This window comes from Emydura macquarii, unplaced genomic scaffold (genome assembly GCF_026122565.2).
Source record: "Emydura macquarii macquarii isolate MOO-44397 ecotype Brisbane River unplaced genomic scaffold, CSIRO-AGI_Emac_v2 contig_973, whole genome shotgun sequence".
In the NCBI taxonomy this organism is placed as follows: Eukaryota; Metazoa; Chordata; order Testudines; family Chelidae; genus Emydura; species Emydura macquarii.
The window spans coordinates 798,689-819,895 of NW_027131110.1; the positions used below are offsets into that span (position 1 = coordinate 798,689).

Genomic DNA, 21,207 nt, shown 5'->3' on the forward strand with positions numbered 1-21,207 from the left:
TTTTTTTGATTTACAAATAAAAGCTTTACCAACATACATATAAAATATAATCTTTAAAATAAACAAAAATTTAGTTGCAGTTTTCAGGGCCAATGCTTTCAATCCCAAACAAACCACATTGTCATAATCCATGACATGTGAGGAGGTATATATTTCTATAAGACAGCTCATCAATAGTAAGGAAAGGCCATGGTCTCTGAGCCAGTCAGAGATGATAAAACATTCCCCCCACCCCAGGACACAGGTACATGCAATTTCAATGTCTGCGAAATGTGCTCCTAAACCAGGCTGGATAAAAATCAATGATTTTTTTTTTTAAATCAATAAAATACTAAAATACGATCAGGCTACAACTCCTCCTGGTAGAGCAGACATTGGTGGCAGGTTGCTAGATACAATGTATGAGAAGGAACTTGAACAGGATGCAAGAAATACTGAGGGGAAATTTCCTAGTTTAACCCTTGATGGGTGGAGCAATGTACACAATGATCCAGTAATATGTGCCTGTGTGACAACAGAAGATGGAGTTGAATATCTTTCAGAAACAATAGATACATCGGGAAATGTCCACACAACAGAATATTTAAAAGAAGTGACAGTGAAAGCTGTAATAAACTGTGAACAAAAATTCAACTATCAGCTGTGCAGTTTTGTCAGACAATGCTGCAAACGTGGCAAAGATGAGAAGATACTTAGAAGAAACGGAAGGATGCTCCTTAACATATGGCTGCAGTGCCCATTTAATGAATCTTTTAGCCAAAGACTTAAATATGTCTTGTCCAGGAATAAAAGAAATTGATGCTGAAATCGCAAAATACTTTCATAACAACCATTTTGCTTCAGCTTCACTGAAGAGAGCAGGAGGATCCAAACTAATTCTCCCTCAAGATGTTTGATGGAATTCTGAGATGGTCGAGTTCAGGATCCTGACAAAAGGAAGAAAGGAGAACAGCAGGATACGGACCATGGACTTCAGAAAAGCAGACTTTGACTCCCTCAGGGAGATGATAGGTACGATGCCCTGGGAGGTTAATATGAGGGGGAAAGGAATCCAAGAGAGCTGGCTGTATTTTAAAGAAACCTTATTTAGGGCACAGGAACAAACCATCCCGATGTTCAGAAAGAATAGCAAATATGGTAGGCGTCCAGCTTGGCTTAACAAAGAAGTCTTTGGTGAACTTAAACACAAAAAAGAAGCTTACAAGAAGTGGAAGCTTGGTCAGATGACTAGGGAGAAGTATAAAAATGCTGCTCGAACATGCAGGAATGAAATCAGGAAGGCCAAAGCACAATTGGAGTTGCAGCTAGCAAGGGACGTGAAGGGGAACAAGAAGGGTTTCTACAGGTATGTTGCCAACAAGAGGAAGATTAGAGAAAGTGTGGGCCCCTTAGAGAATGAGGGAGGCGACCTAGTGACGGAGGATGTGGAGAAAGCTGAGGTACTCAATGCCTTTTTTGCCTCTGTCTTCAGACAAGGTCAGCTCCCAGACTACTGCACTGGGTGGCACAGAAAGGGAAGGAGGTGAACAACCCGCAGTGCTGAAGGAACAGGTCCAAGACTATTTAGAAAGATTGGACATACACAAGTCCATGGGGCCAGATGCAATGCACATGAGGGTGCTGAGGGAGTTGGCTGAGGTGATTTCAGAGCCATTGGCTATTATCTTTGAAAACTCTTGGCAATTGGGGGAGGTCCCTGATGACTGGAAAAAAGCAAATATAGTGCCCATCTTCAAAAAAGGGAGGAAAGAGGATACAGGGAACTACAGACCAGTCAGCGTCACCTCAATCCCTGGAAAAATAATGGAGCAGGTCCTCAAGGAATCCATTTTAAGGCACTTGGAAGAGAGGAAGGTGATCAGGAACAGTCAACACGGATTCACCAAGGGAAAGTCATGTCTGACCAAACTGATTGCTTTCTATGAAGAGGTGACTGGCTCTGTGGATGTGGGGAAAGCAGTGGACGTGATATACCTTGACTTTAGCAAAGTTTTTGATACGGTCTCTCAGTATTCTTATCAGCAAGTTAAAGAAGTATGGGTTGGATTAATGGACTATAAAATGGAGAGAGAACTGGCTAGAGCATAGGGCTCAATGAGTAGTGATCAATGGCTCCATGTCTAGCTGGCAGCCGGTCACAAGTGGAGTGCGCCCCAGGGGTCGGTTTCATTCAACATCTTCATTAATGATCTAGAGGATGGGGTATATTTCACCCTCAGCAAGTTTGCAAATGACACTAAGCTAGGGGGAGTGGTAGATACCCTGGAAGGTAGGGATAGGATACAGAAGGACCTAAACTAACTGGAGGATTGGGCCAAAAGAAATCTGATGAAGTTCAACAAGGACAAGTGCAGTGTCCTGCACTTTGGACGGAAGAATCCCATGCACCGCTATAGACTGGGGACTGACGGGCTAGGCAGCAGTTCTGCAGAAAAGGACCTAGGGGTTACAGTGGATAAGAAGTTGGATATGAGTCAATAGTGTGCCCTGGTTGCCAAGAAGGCTAATAGCATATTGGGCTGCATTAGTGGGCGCATTGCCAGCAGATGGTGGGAAGTGATCATTCCTCTCTATTCGGCATTGGTGAGGCTGCATTTGGAGTACTGTGTCCAGTTTTGGGCCCCCCACTACAAAAAGGATGTGGACAAGTTGGAGAGAGTCCAGCAGAGGGCAACAAAAATGATTAGGGGGCTGGAGCACAAGACTTATGAGGAGAAGCTGAGGGAACTAGGCTTGTTTAGTCTGCAGAAGAGAAGAATGAGGGGAAATTTGATAGCAGCCTTTAACTACCTGAAAGGGGGTTCCAGGGAGGATGGAGCTAGGCTGTTCTCAGTGGTGGCAGATGATAGAACAAGGAGCAACGGTCTCAAATTGCAGTGGGGAGATCTATGTTGGACATTAGGAAAAAGTTTTTCACTAGGAGGGTGGTGAAGCACTGGAATGGGTTACCTAGAAAGGTGGTGGAATCTCCATCTTTAGAGTTTTTTAAGCTGCGGCTTGACAAAACCCTCGCTGGGATTATTTAGCTGAGGTTAGTCCTGCTTTGAGCAGGGGGTTGGACTAGATGACCTCCTGAGGTCCCTTCCAATTCTATGATTCTATGATTGTTTTGAACAATTTATTAAGAATTGGCCTATTTTCATAAAACTTTGTGAAATACATGGAAGTATCTCATCTGAAGTATTTAACACTGGATTAAAGAGAAATGTAGAGGATATGCTCAGCATACTGAAGCCTATATCCATAGCCTTAAACAATCTTCAGAGAAATTGTTGCTGCATTGCTGATGCTGTCGAAATTTAGAAGGCACTTGAAGAGCCATTGAAGAAAGAAATACCTCACCAGGAAGTTAAACTGTAGGCAATAAAGAAGTGACTGGTTGAAGCACTAACTTCACCTCATTTACTTGTGAACATTCTCGACCCCAGATATAAAGGTAGATGCCTAACTTCTGAAGATGATGATGCTGCCAGGGCATGGGCATCTCAAAATCACTCCTCAGTTATACCAGTCATAATAAATTTCAGGGCTGGAGCAGAACCATTTAAATAGTACATGTTTACTGATGATGTTTTGAACAAAGTCACTTCCCTGAACTAGTGGAAATCATTAGCCAGGCACCCTGAAACAGAGTTCCTTCAGTTGCTAAGACAACTTTTCACAGCAGTAGCTTCCTCTGCAGGCACAGAGCGAATATTTTCATTGTTTGGTATTATTCACTCAAAGCTAAGAAATCAATTCGGAGTTGAAAAAGCAGGAAAACTCGCATTTCTGTTTCAGTCTATGAATAATAATGACAATGGGAGTGGGGAAGATGAGAGCTAGTTGTAAAAGTTTTAAGGACAACGTACGTTTAGCGTTGTGATGACTTGTCTGTTAGAGTTAATAAAATTTGAAAATTAAAACAAAAAAAGAGTTTAAGGACAGCCGTCAGCTGGCAACTCAGAGGACTGCTGCAATTGCAAATGTGAAACATTTATGTAACATTTAAGATTTAATTTAATAAAATATAAGTGCTATTGTGTTTGTGTGTGACACTTAGTTCTTACTATTCCTAATGTACTGCTGTGCATCTGCAGCTTGACACAGGTAATGAGTATTATGTACTATTTCCTAAATTAATAAAAATCAAGTTATCTAAAAAATTACAAAGTACATCCTTCTAAATGGTTGTAAAATGCTGTATTGAGTTGTAAACTAACATGTTTTAGTGATCAGATTTGCACTATTGTTTAAGAAATACGTGAAGTAGTATCAGTGGGAAACTTGATTTAAATCAATTATTTTCTCTTGGTGATTTAAATCATAATTTAAATCAATCCCCCTTGTCCTAAACTGAGGCCTGCTTTGATCTATAGGTGCACATACTCAACTGGAAGGGGCATTTGAACTATTCTACTCTATACACAAGCATGACTTCTTCCTTTCTGGTATTCAATTTCAGTCTGTTTTCTCTCCCGTGTGCTGATCTTGAGCAACCACTGGGATAATACTATGGTCACCCAGGTAAATTCCACTTGGACTGGAACCCTCTCAACCTACAAACATAGTTTTGCAACATGCTAAGGGATCAACAAGTTGTGGCTCTGCTGGACCAAGTGGAATGCAAACTCCAGAGTCTGAGACATCCAAAAATGTCTTGCTACCCAACACCAAGGGATTGTAAGACTAAGCATTCCAGTTGATCTTCATTACTATGCTAAAACACAAGGAGGAAGATCAAGATCATGGTATGCAGGACCCAAGCCAAAACGCTTTAGAAGTTAAAATCAACATTTTGAATTACATGCAGAAATAAAGTGGAAGCTAATTCAGTCTTAGGAGCACACACCTAACAGGTCCCTCATGAGATGTGCTACTGAATAAGCATGCAGTCTGCACCAGCTGAAGGTTTCAAGTAATCTTTAGGTGTAGTCCTGAATAAAGAGCATTTCAGCAATCCATTCTACAATATGTATCTACTTGTTGGGGTTGTTTTATTACCATTTAGACTTTTTATCTAGCCTTCAGCGTAAAGGATAATGGATTAAGGTAGTTTGCACTCAGATGTATAACTAGGTCACTGGTCAGAGTGATTATATAAAAAAAAACTTTATTTTAATGTCGTAAGTACTCAAGGAACTTCTCAGCAATAGGTGCTTTATCAAACTTTAAACTGTATTTCCCAATAGCCTTCATCTCCACTCCACTTTCTTTTATATGGAATTTTCGGTACAGGAAGCGTTTTAAACAAAAAGAAGCCTTGCCCTTCAAGTTTTTGTTTCAAGTAATTCACACAGTAGCCCTGCAGTTTTTGGCAGAGCCAACATGCAAGTTTCTTTTGTATTGAGAAAAAGTAAATACTTTAAAAGCAAAAATGGGAATACCAAAACTAAATATTCATTACAGCACAACACATAGTTGATTCAGCTGAATCAATGGAAGTAAGAAAAGAATAAATCAAGAGCTACATGTAGGGTGACCATATTTCCTTAAAGGGAAAAGGGTCACAAGGTAAGCAGCAATGCTGTGCAGGGCTGCTGGCACAAGTCAACATCATGACTTTTTTTTGGTATACGTGGGCATTTGTCCCATTTGCTCTTACCCAAACATTCCTCTGCTCCCCTCTAGGGCAAGAGCAAACTGGACAAGTGCCCAGTTTTGCCAAAAAAGTCATGACGTCTGGGACAGAGATAAAAAGGGGACTGTTCCTGCCAAAACGGGACGTATGGCCATCCTAGCTACATCTGTAATCCCAATAGTTATGGGGTCTGATGATTCCAGGAAGGGAGCCCATATTAGTTATATTCATTCATAATGTGAATATTGTCTTCTTTTTGTACAGCAGAATCTCCTGAAGGGGGTTATTTCCTATGTGTTCTTGAGGTACCGTGAAAGTGCTGAAGCAGAGATTCAAAACTATAGTTAGATGACTATGAAATCAGTGAAGTATTTGTTTGCCATCTGTGGAGAGCTGGTTGGTTACATGGTGCTGCTCTCCCTGTTCCAAATAGCTAAACTGCATCAAAAGACAACTACAAAAACCCACTTTCCCAAGTGGTTTCCAAGAGAAGGTTAAGAGATGACTTATCACAGCCTACAATTACCTATATATGGGAGAGATTTCTAATAGTAGGCAACGCTTCAATATAATAGAAAAAAGCATAATGAGATCCAATGCTTGAGGAGAGATTAATAAGGCTGTGACTTTTCAGCTTGGAAAAGAAACGATTAAGGGGGGGACACGATAGAGGTCTATAAAATTATAACTGGTGTGGAGAAAGTAAATAATTAAGTATTATTTATTCCGTCTCATAACACAAAAATAGGAGGTCACCAAATAAAATTAATAGCCAGCAGGTTTAAAATGAACAGAAAGTAGTATTTCTTCACACAATGCACAGTTAACCTGTGGAACTCCTTACCAGAGGATGTTGTAAAGGTCAAAACTATAACGGGGTTCAAAAGAGAAGTAGGTAAGTTCATGGAGTATGAGTCCATCAATGACTATTAGCCAGGATAGGCAGGGATTGTTGTTTGCCAGAGGCTGGGAATGGCTGACAGGATGGATCACTTGATAATTTCCTGTTCTATTCACACCCTCTGAAGCACCTGGCACTGTCGGGAGACAGGATACTGGCTTAGATGGACCACTGGTCTGACCCAATATGGCCTTTCTTATGTTCTTATGAAGCTGAAGCAAGTCAAATTCAGACTAGATAAAAGGAGCAACTTTTAACAGTGAGCATAATTAACCATTGGAACCATATGTATATGTTAAATCTTGCATCTCTTGACATCTTTAAATCAAGGCTGGATATCTTATTTTAAAAAAAAAACTATTACTACTCAAACAGAAGTTGATGTTGATGCAGAAATCAGGTAGGAATCATGAAGTCAAGACTAGATCATAATTATCCTTTCTGGCCATAAATATATCTGAACCTAATATTACTGTAGTTGCAACTGGGATGCTATGTGATTATGAATGAGGCTGGAGCTGTCTATGAATGTGAGGGAAAGGTCCTCAAGACCCTATCAGTGAGTTTGAAAACTTCTCTCGTGAAGAAAGCACACATTTCCAAGCTAGCCTAAGTCTACATTGTGCCAAAAGCGGAATTATGTGGGTAAAACAAATATGGAAAATATTTAATTGAGGTAAGAAAACAGTATAGTACACATAGCATACCACAGGATCTAATGATAATAAATACTATGGAAATTATTCATTAACAGGAATTTATTTTCTGACTGACTCAAGCCATGTACAAGAGGTTCCCAACTTGATCTGTACATCTATGGCATTTAGATTCCATCTCAATTGTCTAGTTTTAAGTATCCAGTAAACAATTTAAGGTGAAAAGAACTGGTTAGTCAACAGAAATTTTAAGAGAACAAAAGAAATAAGAAATTGTTCAAATGTTGTTACAGGCTCAATTTGAACCCATATAATTCTATATATTTAGTATATTTTAATTATACAAAGTACTGAAAATTGCATGTGTTTAATAATTGCCATTTTGGTATGTTTGCATAGATAAAGAATTTGATAAACAAGAACACTTGTTTAACAATAGGTGTGTATAGCTATGTTTTGTGCTGAGTAAACAGCTAAAATCCTTGGGGGAAAAATCTCTCTCTCTCTATAGTTGTGCATGACACTTCAAAGCTACATAAGAAAATGTCCCTGGCTCTGAAGATCTTAGTCTAAACAATCTTAGTCTAATATTCTTAGTCTAAATAAGAGTTTAGTCTAAATGAATGCTTGAGGCAGGCGGTCTTCTGTGACTGCTCTTTATTATTACAACAATAATTGTCTCACTATTACCTGTCCTCTCTATTTGTTGTATCCACTTCTTGTCTTCCCATCATATGCTTAGATTGTAAACTCTTTTGGACAGGGACTATTATTCTAGTACATGTGTGTAGAGTGCCTGGCATAATGCGGATATGATATTTTATTGGAACCTCTAAGAATATTATTGCCAAACTGGCATTAAGATTGAATAATGACAATTCTTTGCAGCCCTCAAAATGTTATTCCATATCGGTTTTGTATATTTAATACACCATTCCTTTTAAAGAGATTTTAGGTGGTCTATGGTACATGGCAAAGTTGCAAGCAAGTCATTTCCCCAGAGTATTGTGGGCTAATTATGCAGCCAGGTGACACTAGTGTAAATTGGGGAGTATTAACCCATTCTTCTCAACTGGCTGGATCAAGGTTTTAAAGTCTGTTCTGAGTATTTGATTGACCCACAAAAGAAAATGAACCTATTAATGATTCCAAATTTAAAGCAGTAGGAGATCTGTAAATCAGTCAGATCAGAGAGTATTGTTATTTTGTTACATTGATCTTTCTGATTGATTATGTTAAGCAAAATCTCAGTTTTGCAGTTACTGTGGATTAGTGGTAGTTACTAATTCATGTCATGTATTTATAATTCAGGTCATGTATTTTCTAATCAGAATATATATGCTCAAATAGCATAACTGTTAAAACTACTAATGGTAGAGAAGTTGGGAAGAGTGATTATGTCATTGTACTGCTAGGGTGAACAGCTTTTCCCCAGTTCACCAAGCACGCTTCATTATTTTTAAAATTCCCTCTCAGTCTCAGAGTATGCATGCCCTATTTCAACAGAAAGAGTAGTCACCCTGAAATTCTAATATCCTAAAAGCCCTCGGTTTATTGAAAAAGCCCACCAGCCTCTTCAACCTTAATGTTGCTTTTAAAAACACATTTCACTTGAATCCTGTTTAAAAAAAAAAATCCTATAGAACTCCAGAGCAATAATTTGTGACACCATCCAGCTTGAACCTAAGAACCTGCTTTATTTATAAACCTTTGAGTTATACAGCAGCTCTGCTCCATTGGAGGAGGCGGGGAAAAGGGAGGAGAGAGAGATGGGGGGAATTCTAGACTTGGATTATTCAGGCCTCAAGAGTGCCTGTTTGGAAAGTGGGCTCGTTTCCAAGACATGTAATGGTAAATCTGCTACAGAGTTTCTTAGATGAAACACACTACACCTAAATCCAAAGTAGAATTGGCTTTGGGTACTACACTTGCCCATTATGTTCCCCCAGAGGACTATGATTTTGCAATTTAGTTTTCCTATTTTTAAAAATTATATTTCCTCTCCCATTTCAGTGTGAAAGGAGAAACTGACTATATTAAAGAAACAGTGAAATTGTCCATTCAAGAAGTGCTATCAAGTGCACTTTGTAATCCAACTGGAAAAAATAAATGTTGTCCTCAATCTTTCAGTCACGGTAATATTAAAGTGCTATTTGCAATACTAGCAGTGAAAACAATTTCTGGGCAGATGAGCGATTTCTTAATGATTGTATCCATGTAATAGTGTCTAATTAAAATGTAGGAGCAATTTTGAGGAATAAACTGTGGAATGTGATGAAAATTTTTTGACCAAAGTTGAAAGTTATACAATGATACTATCAGTATTGCTGGATCTCTCTGATAAAGATCAAAACCAAGCTACAGTAAAATATTCCCAGATTTGACTCTACAAAAATTATTATGCCATCTGAAAATTAAAACCGTTCCACACTTTCAAATGAACTGCTGAATGCACTATTGACATGGCAGGATGTTTTATTCTTAAAGCTTTTTTCACGAGACAGAAAGACCAAGCTGTTAGCCCATCCGCATTAAACACTGGCAACACCTCTAGAACAGCTATAAATCTACCTTCTCAGCTGGAAGTGTTCAGTTGTGTCATTTGGCAACAAAAATATTGGATGAACAAGAATGAAGTATGCTACTATAATGTCAGCTTGATCATAGCATTCAAATACTCACAGGAAGTTTGGTGAAGGCAGGATTGGTGACATGTTTCCCAAAGGCATCTTCCTGGAACTGCAGCAGCTGCACCACCAGCCCAGCCAATGTTTTATTGGTAGGAGCATCTGCTTGAACATACTGAAAGACACAAACACATACTTACTGGAGATGGTGGAGAAAGGCAATGTGATTCCTTTGGCAATTAAAAGACCAATTCCAGCAAGCTTCAGGGCACATTTTTGCTAGCTTTTAGAATCATATAATCTTTAAAATACAGAAACAAAACTCAGTTTTAGTTCTCAGGGACAATGATTTCAATCCCAACTAAACCACGCTGCCATAATCCACGAGAGGGGATGAGGTATGTATTTCTGTAATACAGCTCATCAGCAGCAAGGAGCACACATTTGTCTATTTTTGGCTTTTCATTATTATTGAGTTTTTAAGTTCATGGAATTTATGTTTTTTAACAATCATTTAATTGTACGAAGAGCAGCTATGTTAGAATAGTAATTATAAAGAATCAGTCACATTTACAAAATTTATTTTTTCTGCTTATTCCATTTATTGCTTTAAACCCTAAAGCACGATTGCCTGTACTTTAAGATTTGGCAAGTATCTGTGTATCATTACCAGTTCATTGGATTCAATATTCTCCAGAAAAGGATTAAATATTTCATTAGACACAGAAATCAGACTGAGTTCTAAGGCTAATTCTAGCCCTCAGATAGATACAACTCACTAGGGAAACACAGTCTACTCCTCTCACCAAAGAATTCCACTGCGAATTCCACATTAAGTCCTCCAATATCACCTATTCACTAACCTTTAGCATGTTCATGCACAATCAGGAAAAATATACCCAGAAGACCACATTTTTGCAATTTTGCAACAATCTACAGTCAGGTACTTTCTCCAGTATATATCTATTTTCCCAGCCTTATCACTTGTGTGTGTGACCTGTTCATACATAATCTGGGAGGCTAATGTTAGCTGGTCAGTAAACAGACTAATCATTGTCAGCCATTTACCCGGTGAACAATTAATATAATCACCAGCCAGAATGCCTTATTTCTGCCAGACTCTTATATAGAGTACCTTGAGAAGTTTGACGATACCGGAATAGTTACACCGCAGTCGGAATTCCTACAAGTGTTTCTATTCTTTGTTAAACCATTCTGTTACATACACATCAGGAGCTGGTAGTCTCAATTTAGCCTGTTAAATAAGCAAATAAAACCACCCCTCAAGTCATCTACCAAAGTGGCATATAAGCAGTGAAGGATACTGTAAAGGGCATGGTTTTGTCACCATGAGGTTTCAATAACTAAAGACTTAAACATGTAAGTGACTTAGTACTAGCTGTAGAGACCAGGCTGACATCTGGAGAATGAAGTTTTAATGATTCAAAGAATATGAACATCATATGGCAGCATAAGATTCCCAAGTTGCCTGGGGGGGGGGGGGGGGGGGGGGGGGGGGTGTGTGTGTGTGTGTGTGTGTGTGTGTGTGTGTGTGTGTGTGTGTGTGTGTGTGTGTGTGTGTGTGTGTGTGTGTGTGTGTGTGTGAGTGAGAGAGAGAGAGAGAGAGAGAGAGAGAGAGAGAGAGAGAGAGAGAGAGAGAGAGAGAGAGAGAGAGAGAGAGACATGACATAGAAAGGGTAGATAGTTTCCAATCCTGTTCAATTACTCAACCCTCTGTCAAAGGGGAGACAACTGTGGTAATTTTGTAATGTGGATAGCTTCCCACTGAACTAGAAAAATCATCAAATCATTTCACACAGGCCACCACAGAGGTTGCTCTACTAATTTTGGCTGGATTTACCAGGTGACTTACAAGGCGGCGGCTTTGTCTATTGTTATCTACCATGAACCATTATGCCCCCTGATAATTCTTAAAACTTCATGAAAACAGAAGTTATTAAGAAGGAAAGCACTTCATATTTATACAATGTTGTAATGTATGTAGCTATTAAAGAGTGAAGGTGATAAATTGCTGCTCCTATAGTTTATGGGTTTAAGAAAACTTGATTAGCGTAGCTCAATCTCTTCATTTTACGACCACCAATAGCCCTAGAATCCCCCAGAAAATTGAGCCAACTGTGCATAACAAAAGTCATCACTCTATCTTGCCTGATTTTGCATAACATTTTGAACTTTCAGTTTAAGTGTTCAACATGTATCAATCAAGTTGCATATGGAAAATTGTAGTTAAAATGTGCATTACTAAGCTATAAAGTTAACACATGATTTCACACACTGTTAACCGACAACATGGGAAGTCAAGTGTCAGATGTTATAATCCTGTTTCCATTCTACTTTACTACCAGTTTATGAAGACAGCTTTGCTCTTTATTCAACAAGAACAGCATGTGTATACATGCTCCAAGAACAAAGCTGGTAGGTCTAATTTTAGGCCTACCAGCCTCAACAGCACCTAGCTGCAGCAGCTTGCCTGTATATATTACTACATCAGCTAGAACTCATCTTCTCATCCCCAAACACAGTAAGTAATACTGTGCACGCCAAGAAGGAAAACACTATCACTGCCAAAAAGACCATTTTATGTATGATCTTCATCCACTCTCCAGTTGTACAAAGGAAGTTAATTTTTATAAGTGTTAATGAATAACAGAACAGGCTCAGTGACCATGAAAACCCATTTCACAAGGGGGATCGATCCATTCTGCCATCACTGGTTCTTGCTTTGTTACATTTTGACAACATGTGAAATCAGTTTTATTACAATTTATTTGCCTGAAATACGTAATTTTAAATAATTTTAGTACTTTTTTCACTTTATACAGCGCATCAAGTTCAAAGCACTGTAAAAAAGTGAACCTACCCTTAAAATTTCTAAAAGGTAGGTAAGTCAGAATTATTCCTTGTACAGATAGACACTCTCTTGTGTCCAAGGCCACATTAAGAATCAGTGACTGAACTAGGACTAGAATTTGAGACATCGTAACTCCCTAATCGATGCTCATTCCTTCAAATCATATTGCTTCTGCACAGCACTCAAAACAAGTTGCATTTTTTTGTTTCTGAAGCTGTCCTCGGCCTACAGCAGGGGTCGGCAATCTTTGGGAAGGGGTGTGCCAAGTCTTCCCCCACCCCTCTCCCACATGCTGTGGGCCCAGTGCCCTGGCCAGTAACTTACCCAGTGTTCGGCGGAGGGGGTAGGAGAATGGGGGAGGAGGGAGTGTCTGTGAGCCTGTTTCCTGCTCTCCCCCTTCCCCTCCTGCTGCAGGGGTGGCAGGGAGTGGGAGTGAGAGAGAGGGAAGGCTGCCTGGCCCCTGCACGCCCGGGGTCCCTGGAAGGGGGGAGCAGCCACCACGCAGCCCTGCTTGGGGCCGGGAGCAGCATGACATGCCGCTGAAAATCAGTGCACGTGCCACCTTCGGTGCGTGCCACAGGTTGCTGACCCCTGGCCTACAGTAACAAAGTTAGCAACTTAAAGAGCACAAAACGTAACCTCATTCCAAAACATCAATATTTAGAAAAAGTAAAATATTCTTACCCTGGCTTATCATATATTCTTAGCTGCTACTTTTGTTAGAATACCTGTGTCTTCTTCCCCCTGAAAATGCACCTGGGAGTTTGCATATATTTGGAAGAGTACTCTCTCTCTCTCTTTTTAAAAAACAGTCATTACTCCTTACTGGAGACTTGTGAATCCTACTCCCACCTCACACAGAGTCAAATTAAACTTGAAGGCTGTCAAGTTGTTGGAAAAGGGAATAGCATCAGGGGCTCCTATATTCTATTTCTGACTGTCACAGACTTGCTGTGTTCCCTTTTCATTTAACCTCTGTGTCTCAATGTTTCCTTCTACAATACAGATAGAACACTTCACCACATCAAAGGAAAAACTTGGAGAGTCCTCTCATGCTCATTCACTAGTTGCAAGTTTGAAAGCTGTACAAGAGGGCCTTGCTCTGGGCTTTTGCCAGCTATATTAATCCAACCAGATTCTTATTTTTCTCCACTATGAATCAGCTGGATTTTTTGGGAAGGAGATTGCAATGAAGCTCACAAGTATTATGCATGTTCATATTCCTTTTCCTCGTAACGAGCAGAGGCAGCGTGTGAGCCTGTGGAGAAGGATACACAATAAAGGAAATTTCAGAGTAAGCTTCACAGGACAAGAACTATGCCTTCTTTTGTGTGTGTAGACTCACCTAGCAGACTGTTGGCACTACAGGAAACAAAATAAGACATATGCAAAAATAACACCAAAATGTCTGACAGATACAAAAGCAAGGAAACGCAACTTTAAGGCCATCACTATCCTTAAATAACTCAATTGTGGTTGGATGTTGTAGCACTTTCACTTAAAAGATCACCACTTTCCTGACAATCAACAATACCAAGACTCAATGATTTGAGCAAAAAGCAGAACAGCAACAATACTAGATTTGCCTTAGTCTCTTAAAAAAAAAATCTATTTTCAGATTAGCTCAAAGGAAAGCAGCACAGACACACTTGTTAATTTAATGTCCCAATGGTATTGATAAGAGACTATGGAACAAGTGTGGAAATGATGACAAGTCTTCTCAATCCACATAGTGGTAGCTAATGTGAAACATGTTGGTGGTCCCAGTCCACATCACAAACCAATAAAATTAACATTTTAAGAGAGCTGCCAAGAGTGAAGCAAGATGGGACATCCCTCCTAGTCAGGGTTGATGCATGTTAACAGAACTGCGTGGGGCAAGCTGGCACTGTTCAAGTCTGTTGTAACTGTTTTGTCGCTAAATAGCAGATTTTGAGCTCCACTGTTATCAATCCAACTCTTTCAACCAGCACAGAGGTTCCTCATTAAAATTTAAAGGAAAAACAGAAACCTCATTTTATTAAACAAAACTAGTCTATTGCAGTAGTAAAAATTAGACTAATTTGATAGAGAGAGTTTTGCGGCTCAGGTCACTTTGGTATTCAGTTAGAATACCAAATTATACCCACTAAACATACGCACTAGATAGTAATATAGTACTGGTAACCCTCACATATCAACTACCCTTGCACTGAGACAGCACACCAGCTGTTTACCCATTTGTGTATTTTTTTTGCAGATCTCCATCATACCATCTGTCAGTGCTTTTTGTAGACATGAACCTGATTTTCAGAAGCACCTGCAGACTGCAGCTTGACTTGGATGTGCTTTAAACTTCTGAAAATCATGCCCATGGACTACATCTTTGGTTTGAAATCAACAGAAATTCGATTAAGACAAGCACTTAACTCTGGGAGAAAAAAACCAAATGCACAACTACAAAATGAAGCATAACTGGCTAGTCAATAGTACTTCTGAAAAGGATCTGGGGGTTATAGTGGATCACAAATTGAATGAGCCAACATGTGATGCAGCTATGAAAAAGGCTAATATTGTGGGGTGTATTAACAGGAGTCTCACTCGTAAGACATGGGAGGTAAATGTCCTGCTCTGTCACTGGTGAGGCCTTAGCTGGAGTACTGTGTCCAGTTCTGGGCACTACACTTTAGGAAAGATGTGGACAAATTGGAAAGTCCAGAGGAGAGCTACAAAAATTAGGTCAGGGTTTCTAAACCTTATATATAAGGAAAGGTTAGGAAACAGGGCATAGTTAGTCTTCAGAAAAGATGACTGATGGGAGGACCTGATAGTCTTCCAATTGTTAAGAGCTAATCATAGAAGATATGGGATGGAAGGGATCTCAGGAGGTCATCTAGTCCAACCCCCCGCTCAAAGCAGGACCAACTCACTATCTATTATAAAGAGGATAGTGAAAAATTGTTCTCCACTGACAGTAGGATAAGAAGTAATAGGCTTAATCAGCTGCAAGGGAGATTTAGGTGAGATATTAGGAAAAACTAACTATAAGCGTACTTAAACTCTGGAACAGAGAAGTTGGGGAATAACCCATCACTGGAGGTTAAGAACAGGTTAGACAAACACCTGTCAAGGACGGTCTAGGTATATTTGGCTCTGTTTCAGCACAGGGGAATGGACTAGATGACCTTTTTAGGTCCCTTCCAGAACTACATTATTTGATTCCATGATCTTTAATGCCAAAGCTATTTGTTGATCTCTTTAGCACAAAAAGTGGCAGACATTAAATGAAGAAAATGCATGCTGGAAATTAAAGACCATCCAAGATTTTAAGAAAACATTTCCAATAGAACTATCTATGGCCCATCATGAAGTGGATAGAGGCATTTTAATAGAACACAATTAGTTACGTAAACATTAATATAATATTGTGCTAGTTGCTGTGTACACACACACACACACACACACACACAGTATGATAACTGGGGTTTCTGAGCATTAGTGAAATACAAATAAACCATATTAAAGAATTTAACTACTCAACTTTTCATATTGTTTGAACTACAGATTTCTAGGTAAAATAATATTTGTCCCACATTATGTGCATTAGGTTGAAGACTATCTCAGTCCTGACCACAAAAGGCTTTAAGACTCCGAACACAATGGATAGAGTGGGAATGTGACTAGGCCTTCAAGGAACCGCACATCATAAATCATGGGTATCAAATTCATTCAGAGGAGAGGTCTGAATTCCATTTTTTTATTAAGGTCAAGGGGCAGGAGTAGAAATGTAGGACTCCCTACTACTTTCAATCGACAGCATAACCCCGAGTTAATAGAAGATTTGCACACAGATTATGAATAAAATGGTTTTTTGTAGTTACTAAACTTTTAGTTATTGAGTACCTTGCCACCAATTCAGTATCACTAGCAGTATCAGTTTTAGCTAGCAATTTTACATTAATTCATCTACCCAACCATGGTCAATTGAAAAAATATGGCGACCACTATATCAGCTTTTTGTTTCTCTTCCTTCCCCATCCTCCTTTTTTGGTTTTTCTTCCTCTTTCCTGTGTTTGTGTGTATCTTCTATTCTTCTCTCTGGATTTCCTTCACTAAAGCAATTCCTAATTCTCACCCTGCTCCTGTGAACTTCATTCCCATGCCCTTCCTCAATGTATCCCACTGAAACGATCAACAATGAAAGAGTTATTTCTGATGTTAGTGCAATCATTGGTCTTTAGAGCAGATACCCTAATGAGACCAATAAGAGGTGAGGGAATTCACACAGTCAGTTTCAGGTTGTCTGCAGACTCTGGAAGACAGGACTGCATTGATTTACTTTTGATTCACAGTTAGATTACCCATGTAATCAAGAGCTAAAAACTTAATTTTTCTTTAAAAAGTTCAGCTTTTACAATATGCATGTGTCATGCGGGCCACAGATCTTTCAATCAGACACAAACTGTTCAATTTATTAAGGACGCTATCCTGCACCAGTTGAAGTCAATGGAAGTTTTAGCATTAGTAAGACGAAGATAGTTCACTATAAAAAAAAGTGTAACGTGTGAAAACTGGTATTAGTCTTAATAAAAAAGAGGTAAACACTTACATCCAATGTTCTAGTTTTACTAACATTAAAATATATTGACTATATACATTTCCTTGCTTGCCAAAATGGAGAAGCAATTTTTAATTTTTCTTCTGATTTTTATGCAATCTATTCACCTCTCTTTTATAGAGGGCTTTAAAAAAGGCACTTAGCTAAGGACGATTAGGAATCTTTTCCATGCTAGTCCCATCAACTTTGCAGAATCTAAATTTTCCTTAGAAAAATATTAAGTGTCTGACAATTATGGTTTAAATTACCTTTGCATTTAACCGATGCATTGCTGTCTTAAATACACACAATGGCGGTTCCAATGCCTCTCTTGATGCTAAGAGCTTTGACAAACTACAGCAGAGTAAAAAAGCACTAGTTGTCAATTTTCACAGCTACAATCCAGAATCCTATGTGCAGCCATGAAATTAACAAGAACTGAGTTAACATCACTTTGATGCAGTTGCTTGGGGAAAGCTCTGACCAGCAACAGGGGAGGCACTGAGTCTATTGCTGGGAAGGAGGACTCAAACTAAGGCTAGTAGAGTGGTAAAGTTGCAGATAAACAATCCCCTCTCACATTAGCCAGGGACTCTTGGATGAAAATCTTGGGGAACGGAGTAAGAGAATGCTCCTCCTTTCTTCCAGGATCCAGAAATATCAGAGGAAACTCAGGCTTACAGAAATCAATTAGGCCTCATGTTGATATGAATGATGGAGCCCCATTATTGTACAGGAACAGCAGATTTTCTAATCCCCCTCTCCCAGCACCTTAGGTGAAGGATGGGGAAATATCTGGCTTCTCATCTGGGGTTTGCCTCAGATAATGCTCCTCGGTTTTCATCTGGGACTTTGGCTAGAAGGTTTAGTCCCCTGGGTAAAAGGCCCACGTGTGAATTGTGGCATGGGAAGAGGAAGAAGTTGATGTGATAAAAACTAGAGAAGTACAATATGGAGAGAAGTAAAAAGAAAATAAGGTAGAGAACACAATGAATGGAAAGACTTGGTGAAAGAGAAAAGACACTGAAAAGGATAACGCAGGAGAACAAACGATACCTTTACATGCTGTTATAGGAAAGACACGGAGTGAGCAAGGAAAGGGAAAGGTATAACAAAAGCAAGAGATATATAGTTAAGTTTTTAAAGTTTTATTAAATAGGAATTTGATTAACAACATGTTTCAATTACAGTTTAGCAAGCATGAGCAAGTGTTTTTATTTAAATTGCAGAAGTGTGGCTTTAAAAGAGTATTAATTACACAAGAATATAATCAGAAAGCTGCATTGGTGTTACAGATCAGTTTAAAAAACAATTTAGTTAAACCAGTGCAAAACCTTGTGCAGACACTCTTATTTTGGTTTAAAAGTGGATTATTTTGGTTTAGCTTAAATCCATTTGCCTACATCAATATGAGCCACTCAAACTGAAATAAAACTGTACATAGGGGGTTTTGCTCTGACTTAACTACACTGACTTAAAAACATCATTAGTTAAACCAATGCAAGTTTATATGCAAATGAAGCCACAGTCCTCAGGCAGGTGGTCACTGGTAAATTTTTCAATTCTTGGGTTTTTTTATATTTAGACAATGAAGTCCTGAATCAAATAAGGTTATAGAAAGGAAGGAGGATCCAGATAGTTAGGGTACTAGCCTTGGACTCAGGAGAGCTGGGTTCAAGTCCCTGCTCTACCACACAGACATTCTACGTGGTCTTGGGCAAGTCATTCTCTGAGAGAGTCAGTCCTCCTCCGTAAAATGGGATAAAAGCATTTCGCTCTCTTCTACCTCACAAGATGTTTGAAGATAAACGGGTTGCGCTCAGATACCACTGATACTGTTCAAGTTCCTAAGATTAACAGCATCAGCAATGCAGTTTTAAATAAGAGGTCACTTAACCCCCCCCACCCCTCCCCGTTTCTCTCCATTATATTATAATGGAGCATGTCAGCATGACGGGCACCTCATTCTGCGGGGCGATACATGACCGAGTTTACGGTGCAGTGCCCATGATCTACTCCAACAGCTGCACATAAAGAAACTACAGTTACCACCAAGACCAAGAGAACTCGCTAACAAAATTGCGTGACGGGGAAAGCCTGGATTTGGAGACTTCTCCTCGGGCTGGATGGAGCCAGGCTGAGGCGGGGAGGCGCAGGGCAGGGCAGGGCTGGCCAGGCACCACAGCCGGCTGGGGAGCGGCGCGGGATGCTCCAGGGGCTAGCGACGTTACCCGCTAGCCGGTCAGGAAGCCGGGCTCGCCCCTACGGTTTTGGCCAGTTCACCCAACTCGAGCTCCCCCGAGCCCGGGACCTCGCCCCCGCCGCCCCAAGGAACGGGCGGCCCTTTGTTACCGCTCCCGGCCTAACCGGCCAGACCAGACCGTCTCCCCCCCGGGCCGGGCCGGGCCGCTCCTTCCTGTAGCGCTTCTCCCCTCCCCCCCCGATCCCCTCAGCTCCCCCCCAGTACCCCCGGTCCGGCCCTTCCCCACCCCCGCCCCTCCCTCCGCCCGGGCCCCTCAGCTCCCCGCGGGCCGTGCCGGGCCGCGCCGCACCTTCTTGTAGTGCTTCCCCAGCCAGACCCGCACCGCGTCCAGCTGGGACACCGTCTCCGGGCTCTCCCAGAACTTGCCCGTCGGGCCGCCGTCCTTCCGCCGCGATACGGACAGCGCCGCCAGCCCCGCTGCCGCCCCGGGGCCGGCTCCGCCGCCCGCAGTCACCGCCGCTGCCATTGTTACCCTCGCCGAGCGCCGCCGCCGCCGCGGCCCTGCTGCTGCTGCTGCTGCGCCGCCGCCTCCCACTCGCCTCCCTCCGCGCATGCGCCGCCGAGCCCTGGGCGCCCCGCCCCTTGGAGCATGCTCGGGAATACCGCGCCCTGCCCCCGCCACCGCCGTGCACGCGCCGGTTCGCCGCCCCACCCGCCGCCTCTGCGTCGGCAGCAGGCACCGTGTGGGCCGCGCTCGACACACGCGCCGCTAGCTCTGCGCACGCGCTAGTGTCCCACTTCTCCCCCTCCCCCCTGGCCATGTACGCTCGCTCGTTCCCCGTCTCACCTTTTACGCATGCCCCTCCCCCCACCCCTGCTAGGGAGGACGCAGGCATGCGTCAAACCTCAACCGCCCCTCACGGGCCACGCTACACCAGCACGCATGCGCGCGACCACCGTTCGTCCAAGGAGCCCCTCTCTCTCCTATTGTCATTCAGCGCTTTGCGCCTGCGCCACCTGGAAAGGGGGGGGGGGCTTGAACAACCCCTGTTGCTAGGAGTCGGTCCCAGCCTCGTTCCTGCTTCCCTCCGCGGCTCCCCCTCCCCCCGCTGTGTCATGCCGCTCGCGCCGTGGGCGGGAATTGATTTGAATGAGCTGAGGCGGGCGGGTTGCCTGCCTGGCCACTTTCCTGAGGTAACCCGAGGCTGAAAGTTCAACCCCCAGGTGGGTCCCGCCTCGCAAGAGTGCGACTGCGCCCGCCTTAAAGCTGCGTTGTCCGTCCGCTGCCTCTTTTTTGGGCTGGTAGCAGTACAAGGTTGTTATCCTGGCCGGGGACGGGTTGGAGGGAGGGAGACGTGCCCTGGGCGGGGGTCTCGCAGCTGGGTACTAACGCTGGGGAACCCCGGTGCCAGGCCGGGCCCCACAGGGTGCTCCGGCCCCGTCTGCCCCTCCCTATCCGTGTCCTGCCCCTTCCACCCCTGCCTCCGGCCCCCGGTCCCTCTGCCCAGCTGGGTCTCGCCCTGCCCACCGCCGCTGGGCTCCACGTCAGTCCTGCTCTGACCCAGACAGTCCCCACATCTCCTCCCAGTCCCCCCCCTCCCGGCTCAGGTCTCTCTCCCTTCCCCCTGCTGCCTTCCTCTCCCGGCTCCCCTCTTCAGTTGCCGGGAGCTGAGCCCCGCCTTTCAGGCTGACCCATGTTGTCCCCGGTTCCTTGTACTCGTCCATGTTGTCTTGGCTTCTGTTGTAAAGTTCTCTGGGGCTGGGCCTGTCTCGGTGCTGTGTGTGTGTACAGTACCTAGCACAGTGCTCCAG

General features: G+C 42.1%; 1 protein-coding gene across 3 annotated transcripts in view; it reads right to left on the bottom strand.

Annotated features, from left to right (window-relative positions):
- Window positions 1-20,008, bottom strand: part of SMARCC1 (SWI/SNF related, matrix associated, actin dependent regulator of chromatin subfamily c member 1) — a 172,773-nt gene extending 152,765 nt beyond the window's left edge. For 2 of the 3 annotated variants that reach the window (XM_067544507.1, XM_067544506.1), the window contains exons 1-2: window positions 19,745-20,008; window positions 9,800-9,919 (exon numbers count right to left, since the gene is read on the bottom strand). In XM_067544507.1, coding sequence (XP_067400608.1) covers window positions 9,800-9,919; window positions 19,745-20,008 — 384 coding nt within the window. The remainder of the gene's footprint in view (window positions 1-9,799; window positions 9,920-19,744) is intronic. The other variant, XM_067544508.1, reaches the window with a different exon arrangement.
- Window positions 20,009-21,207: the final 1,199 nt, after the last annotated feature.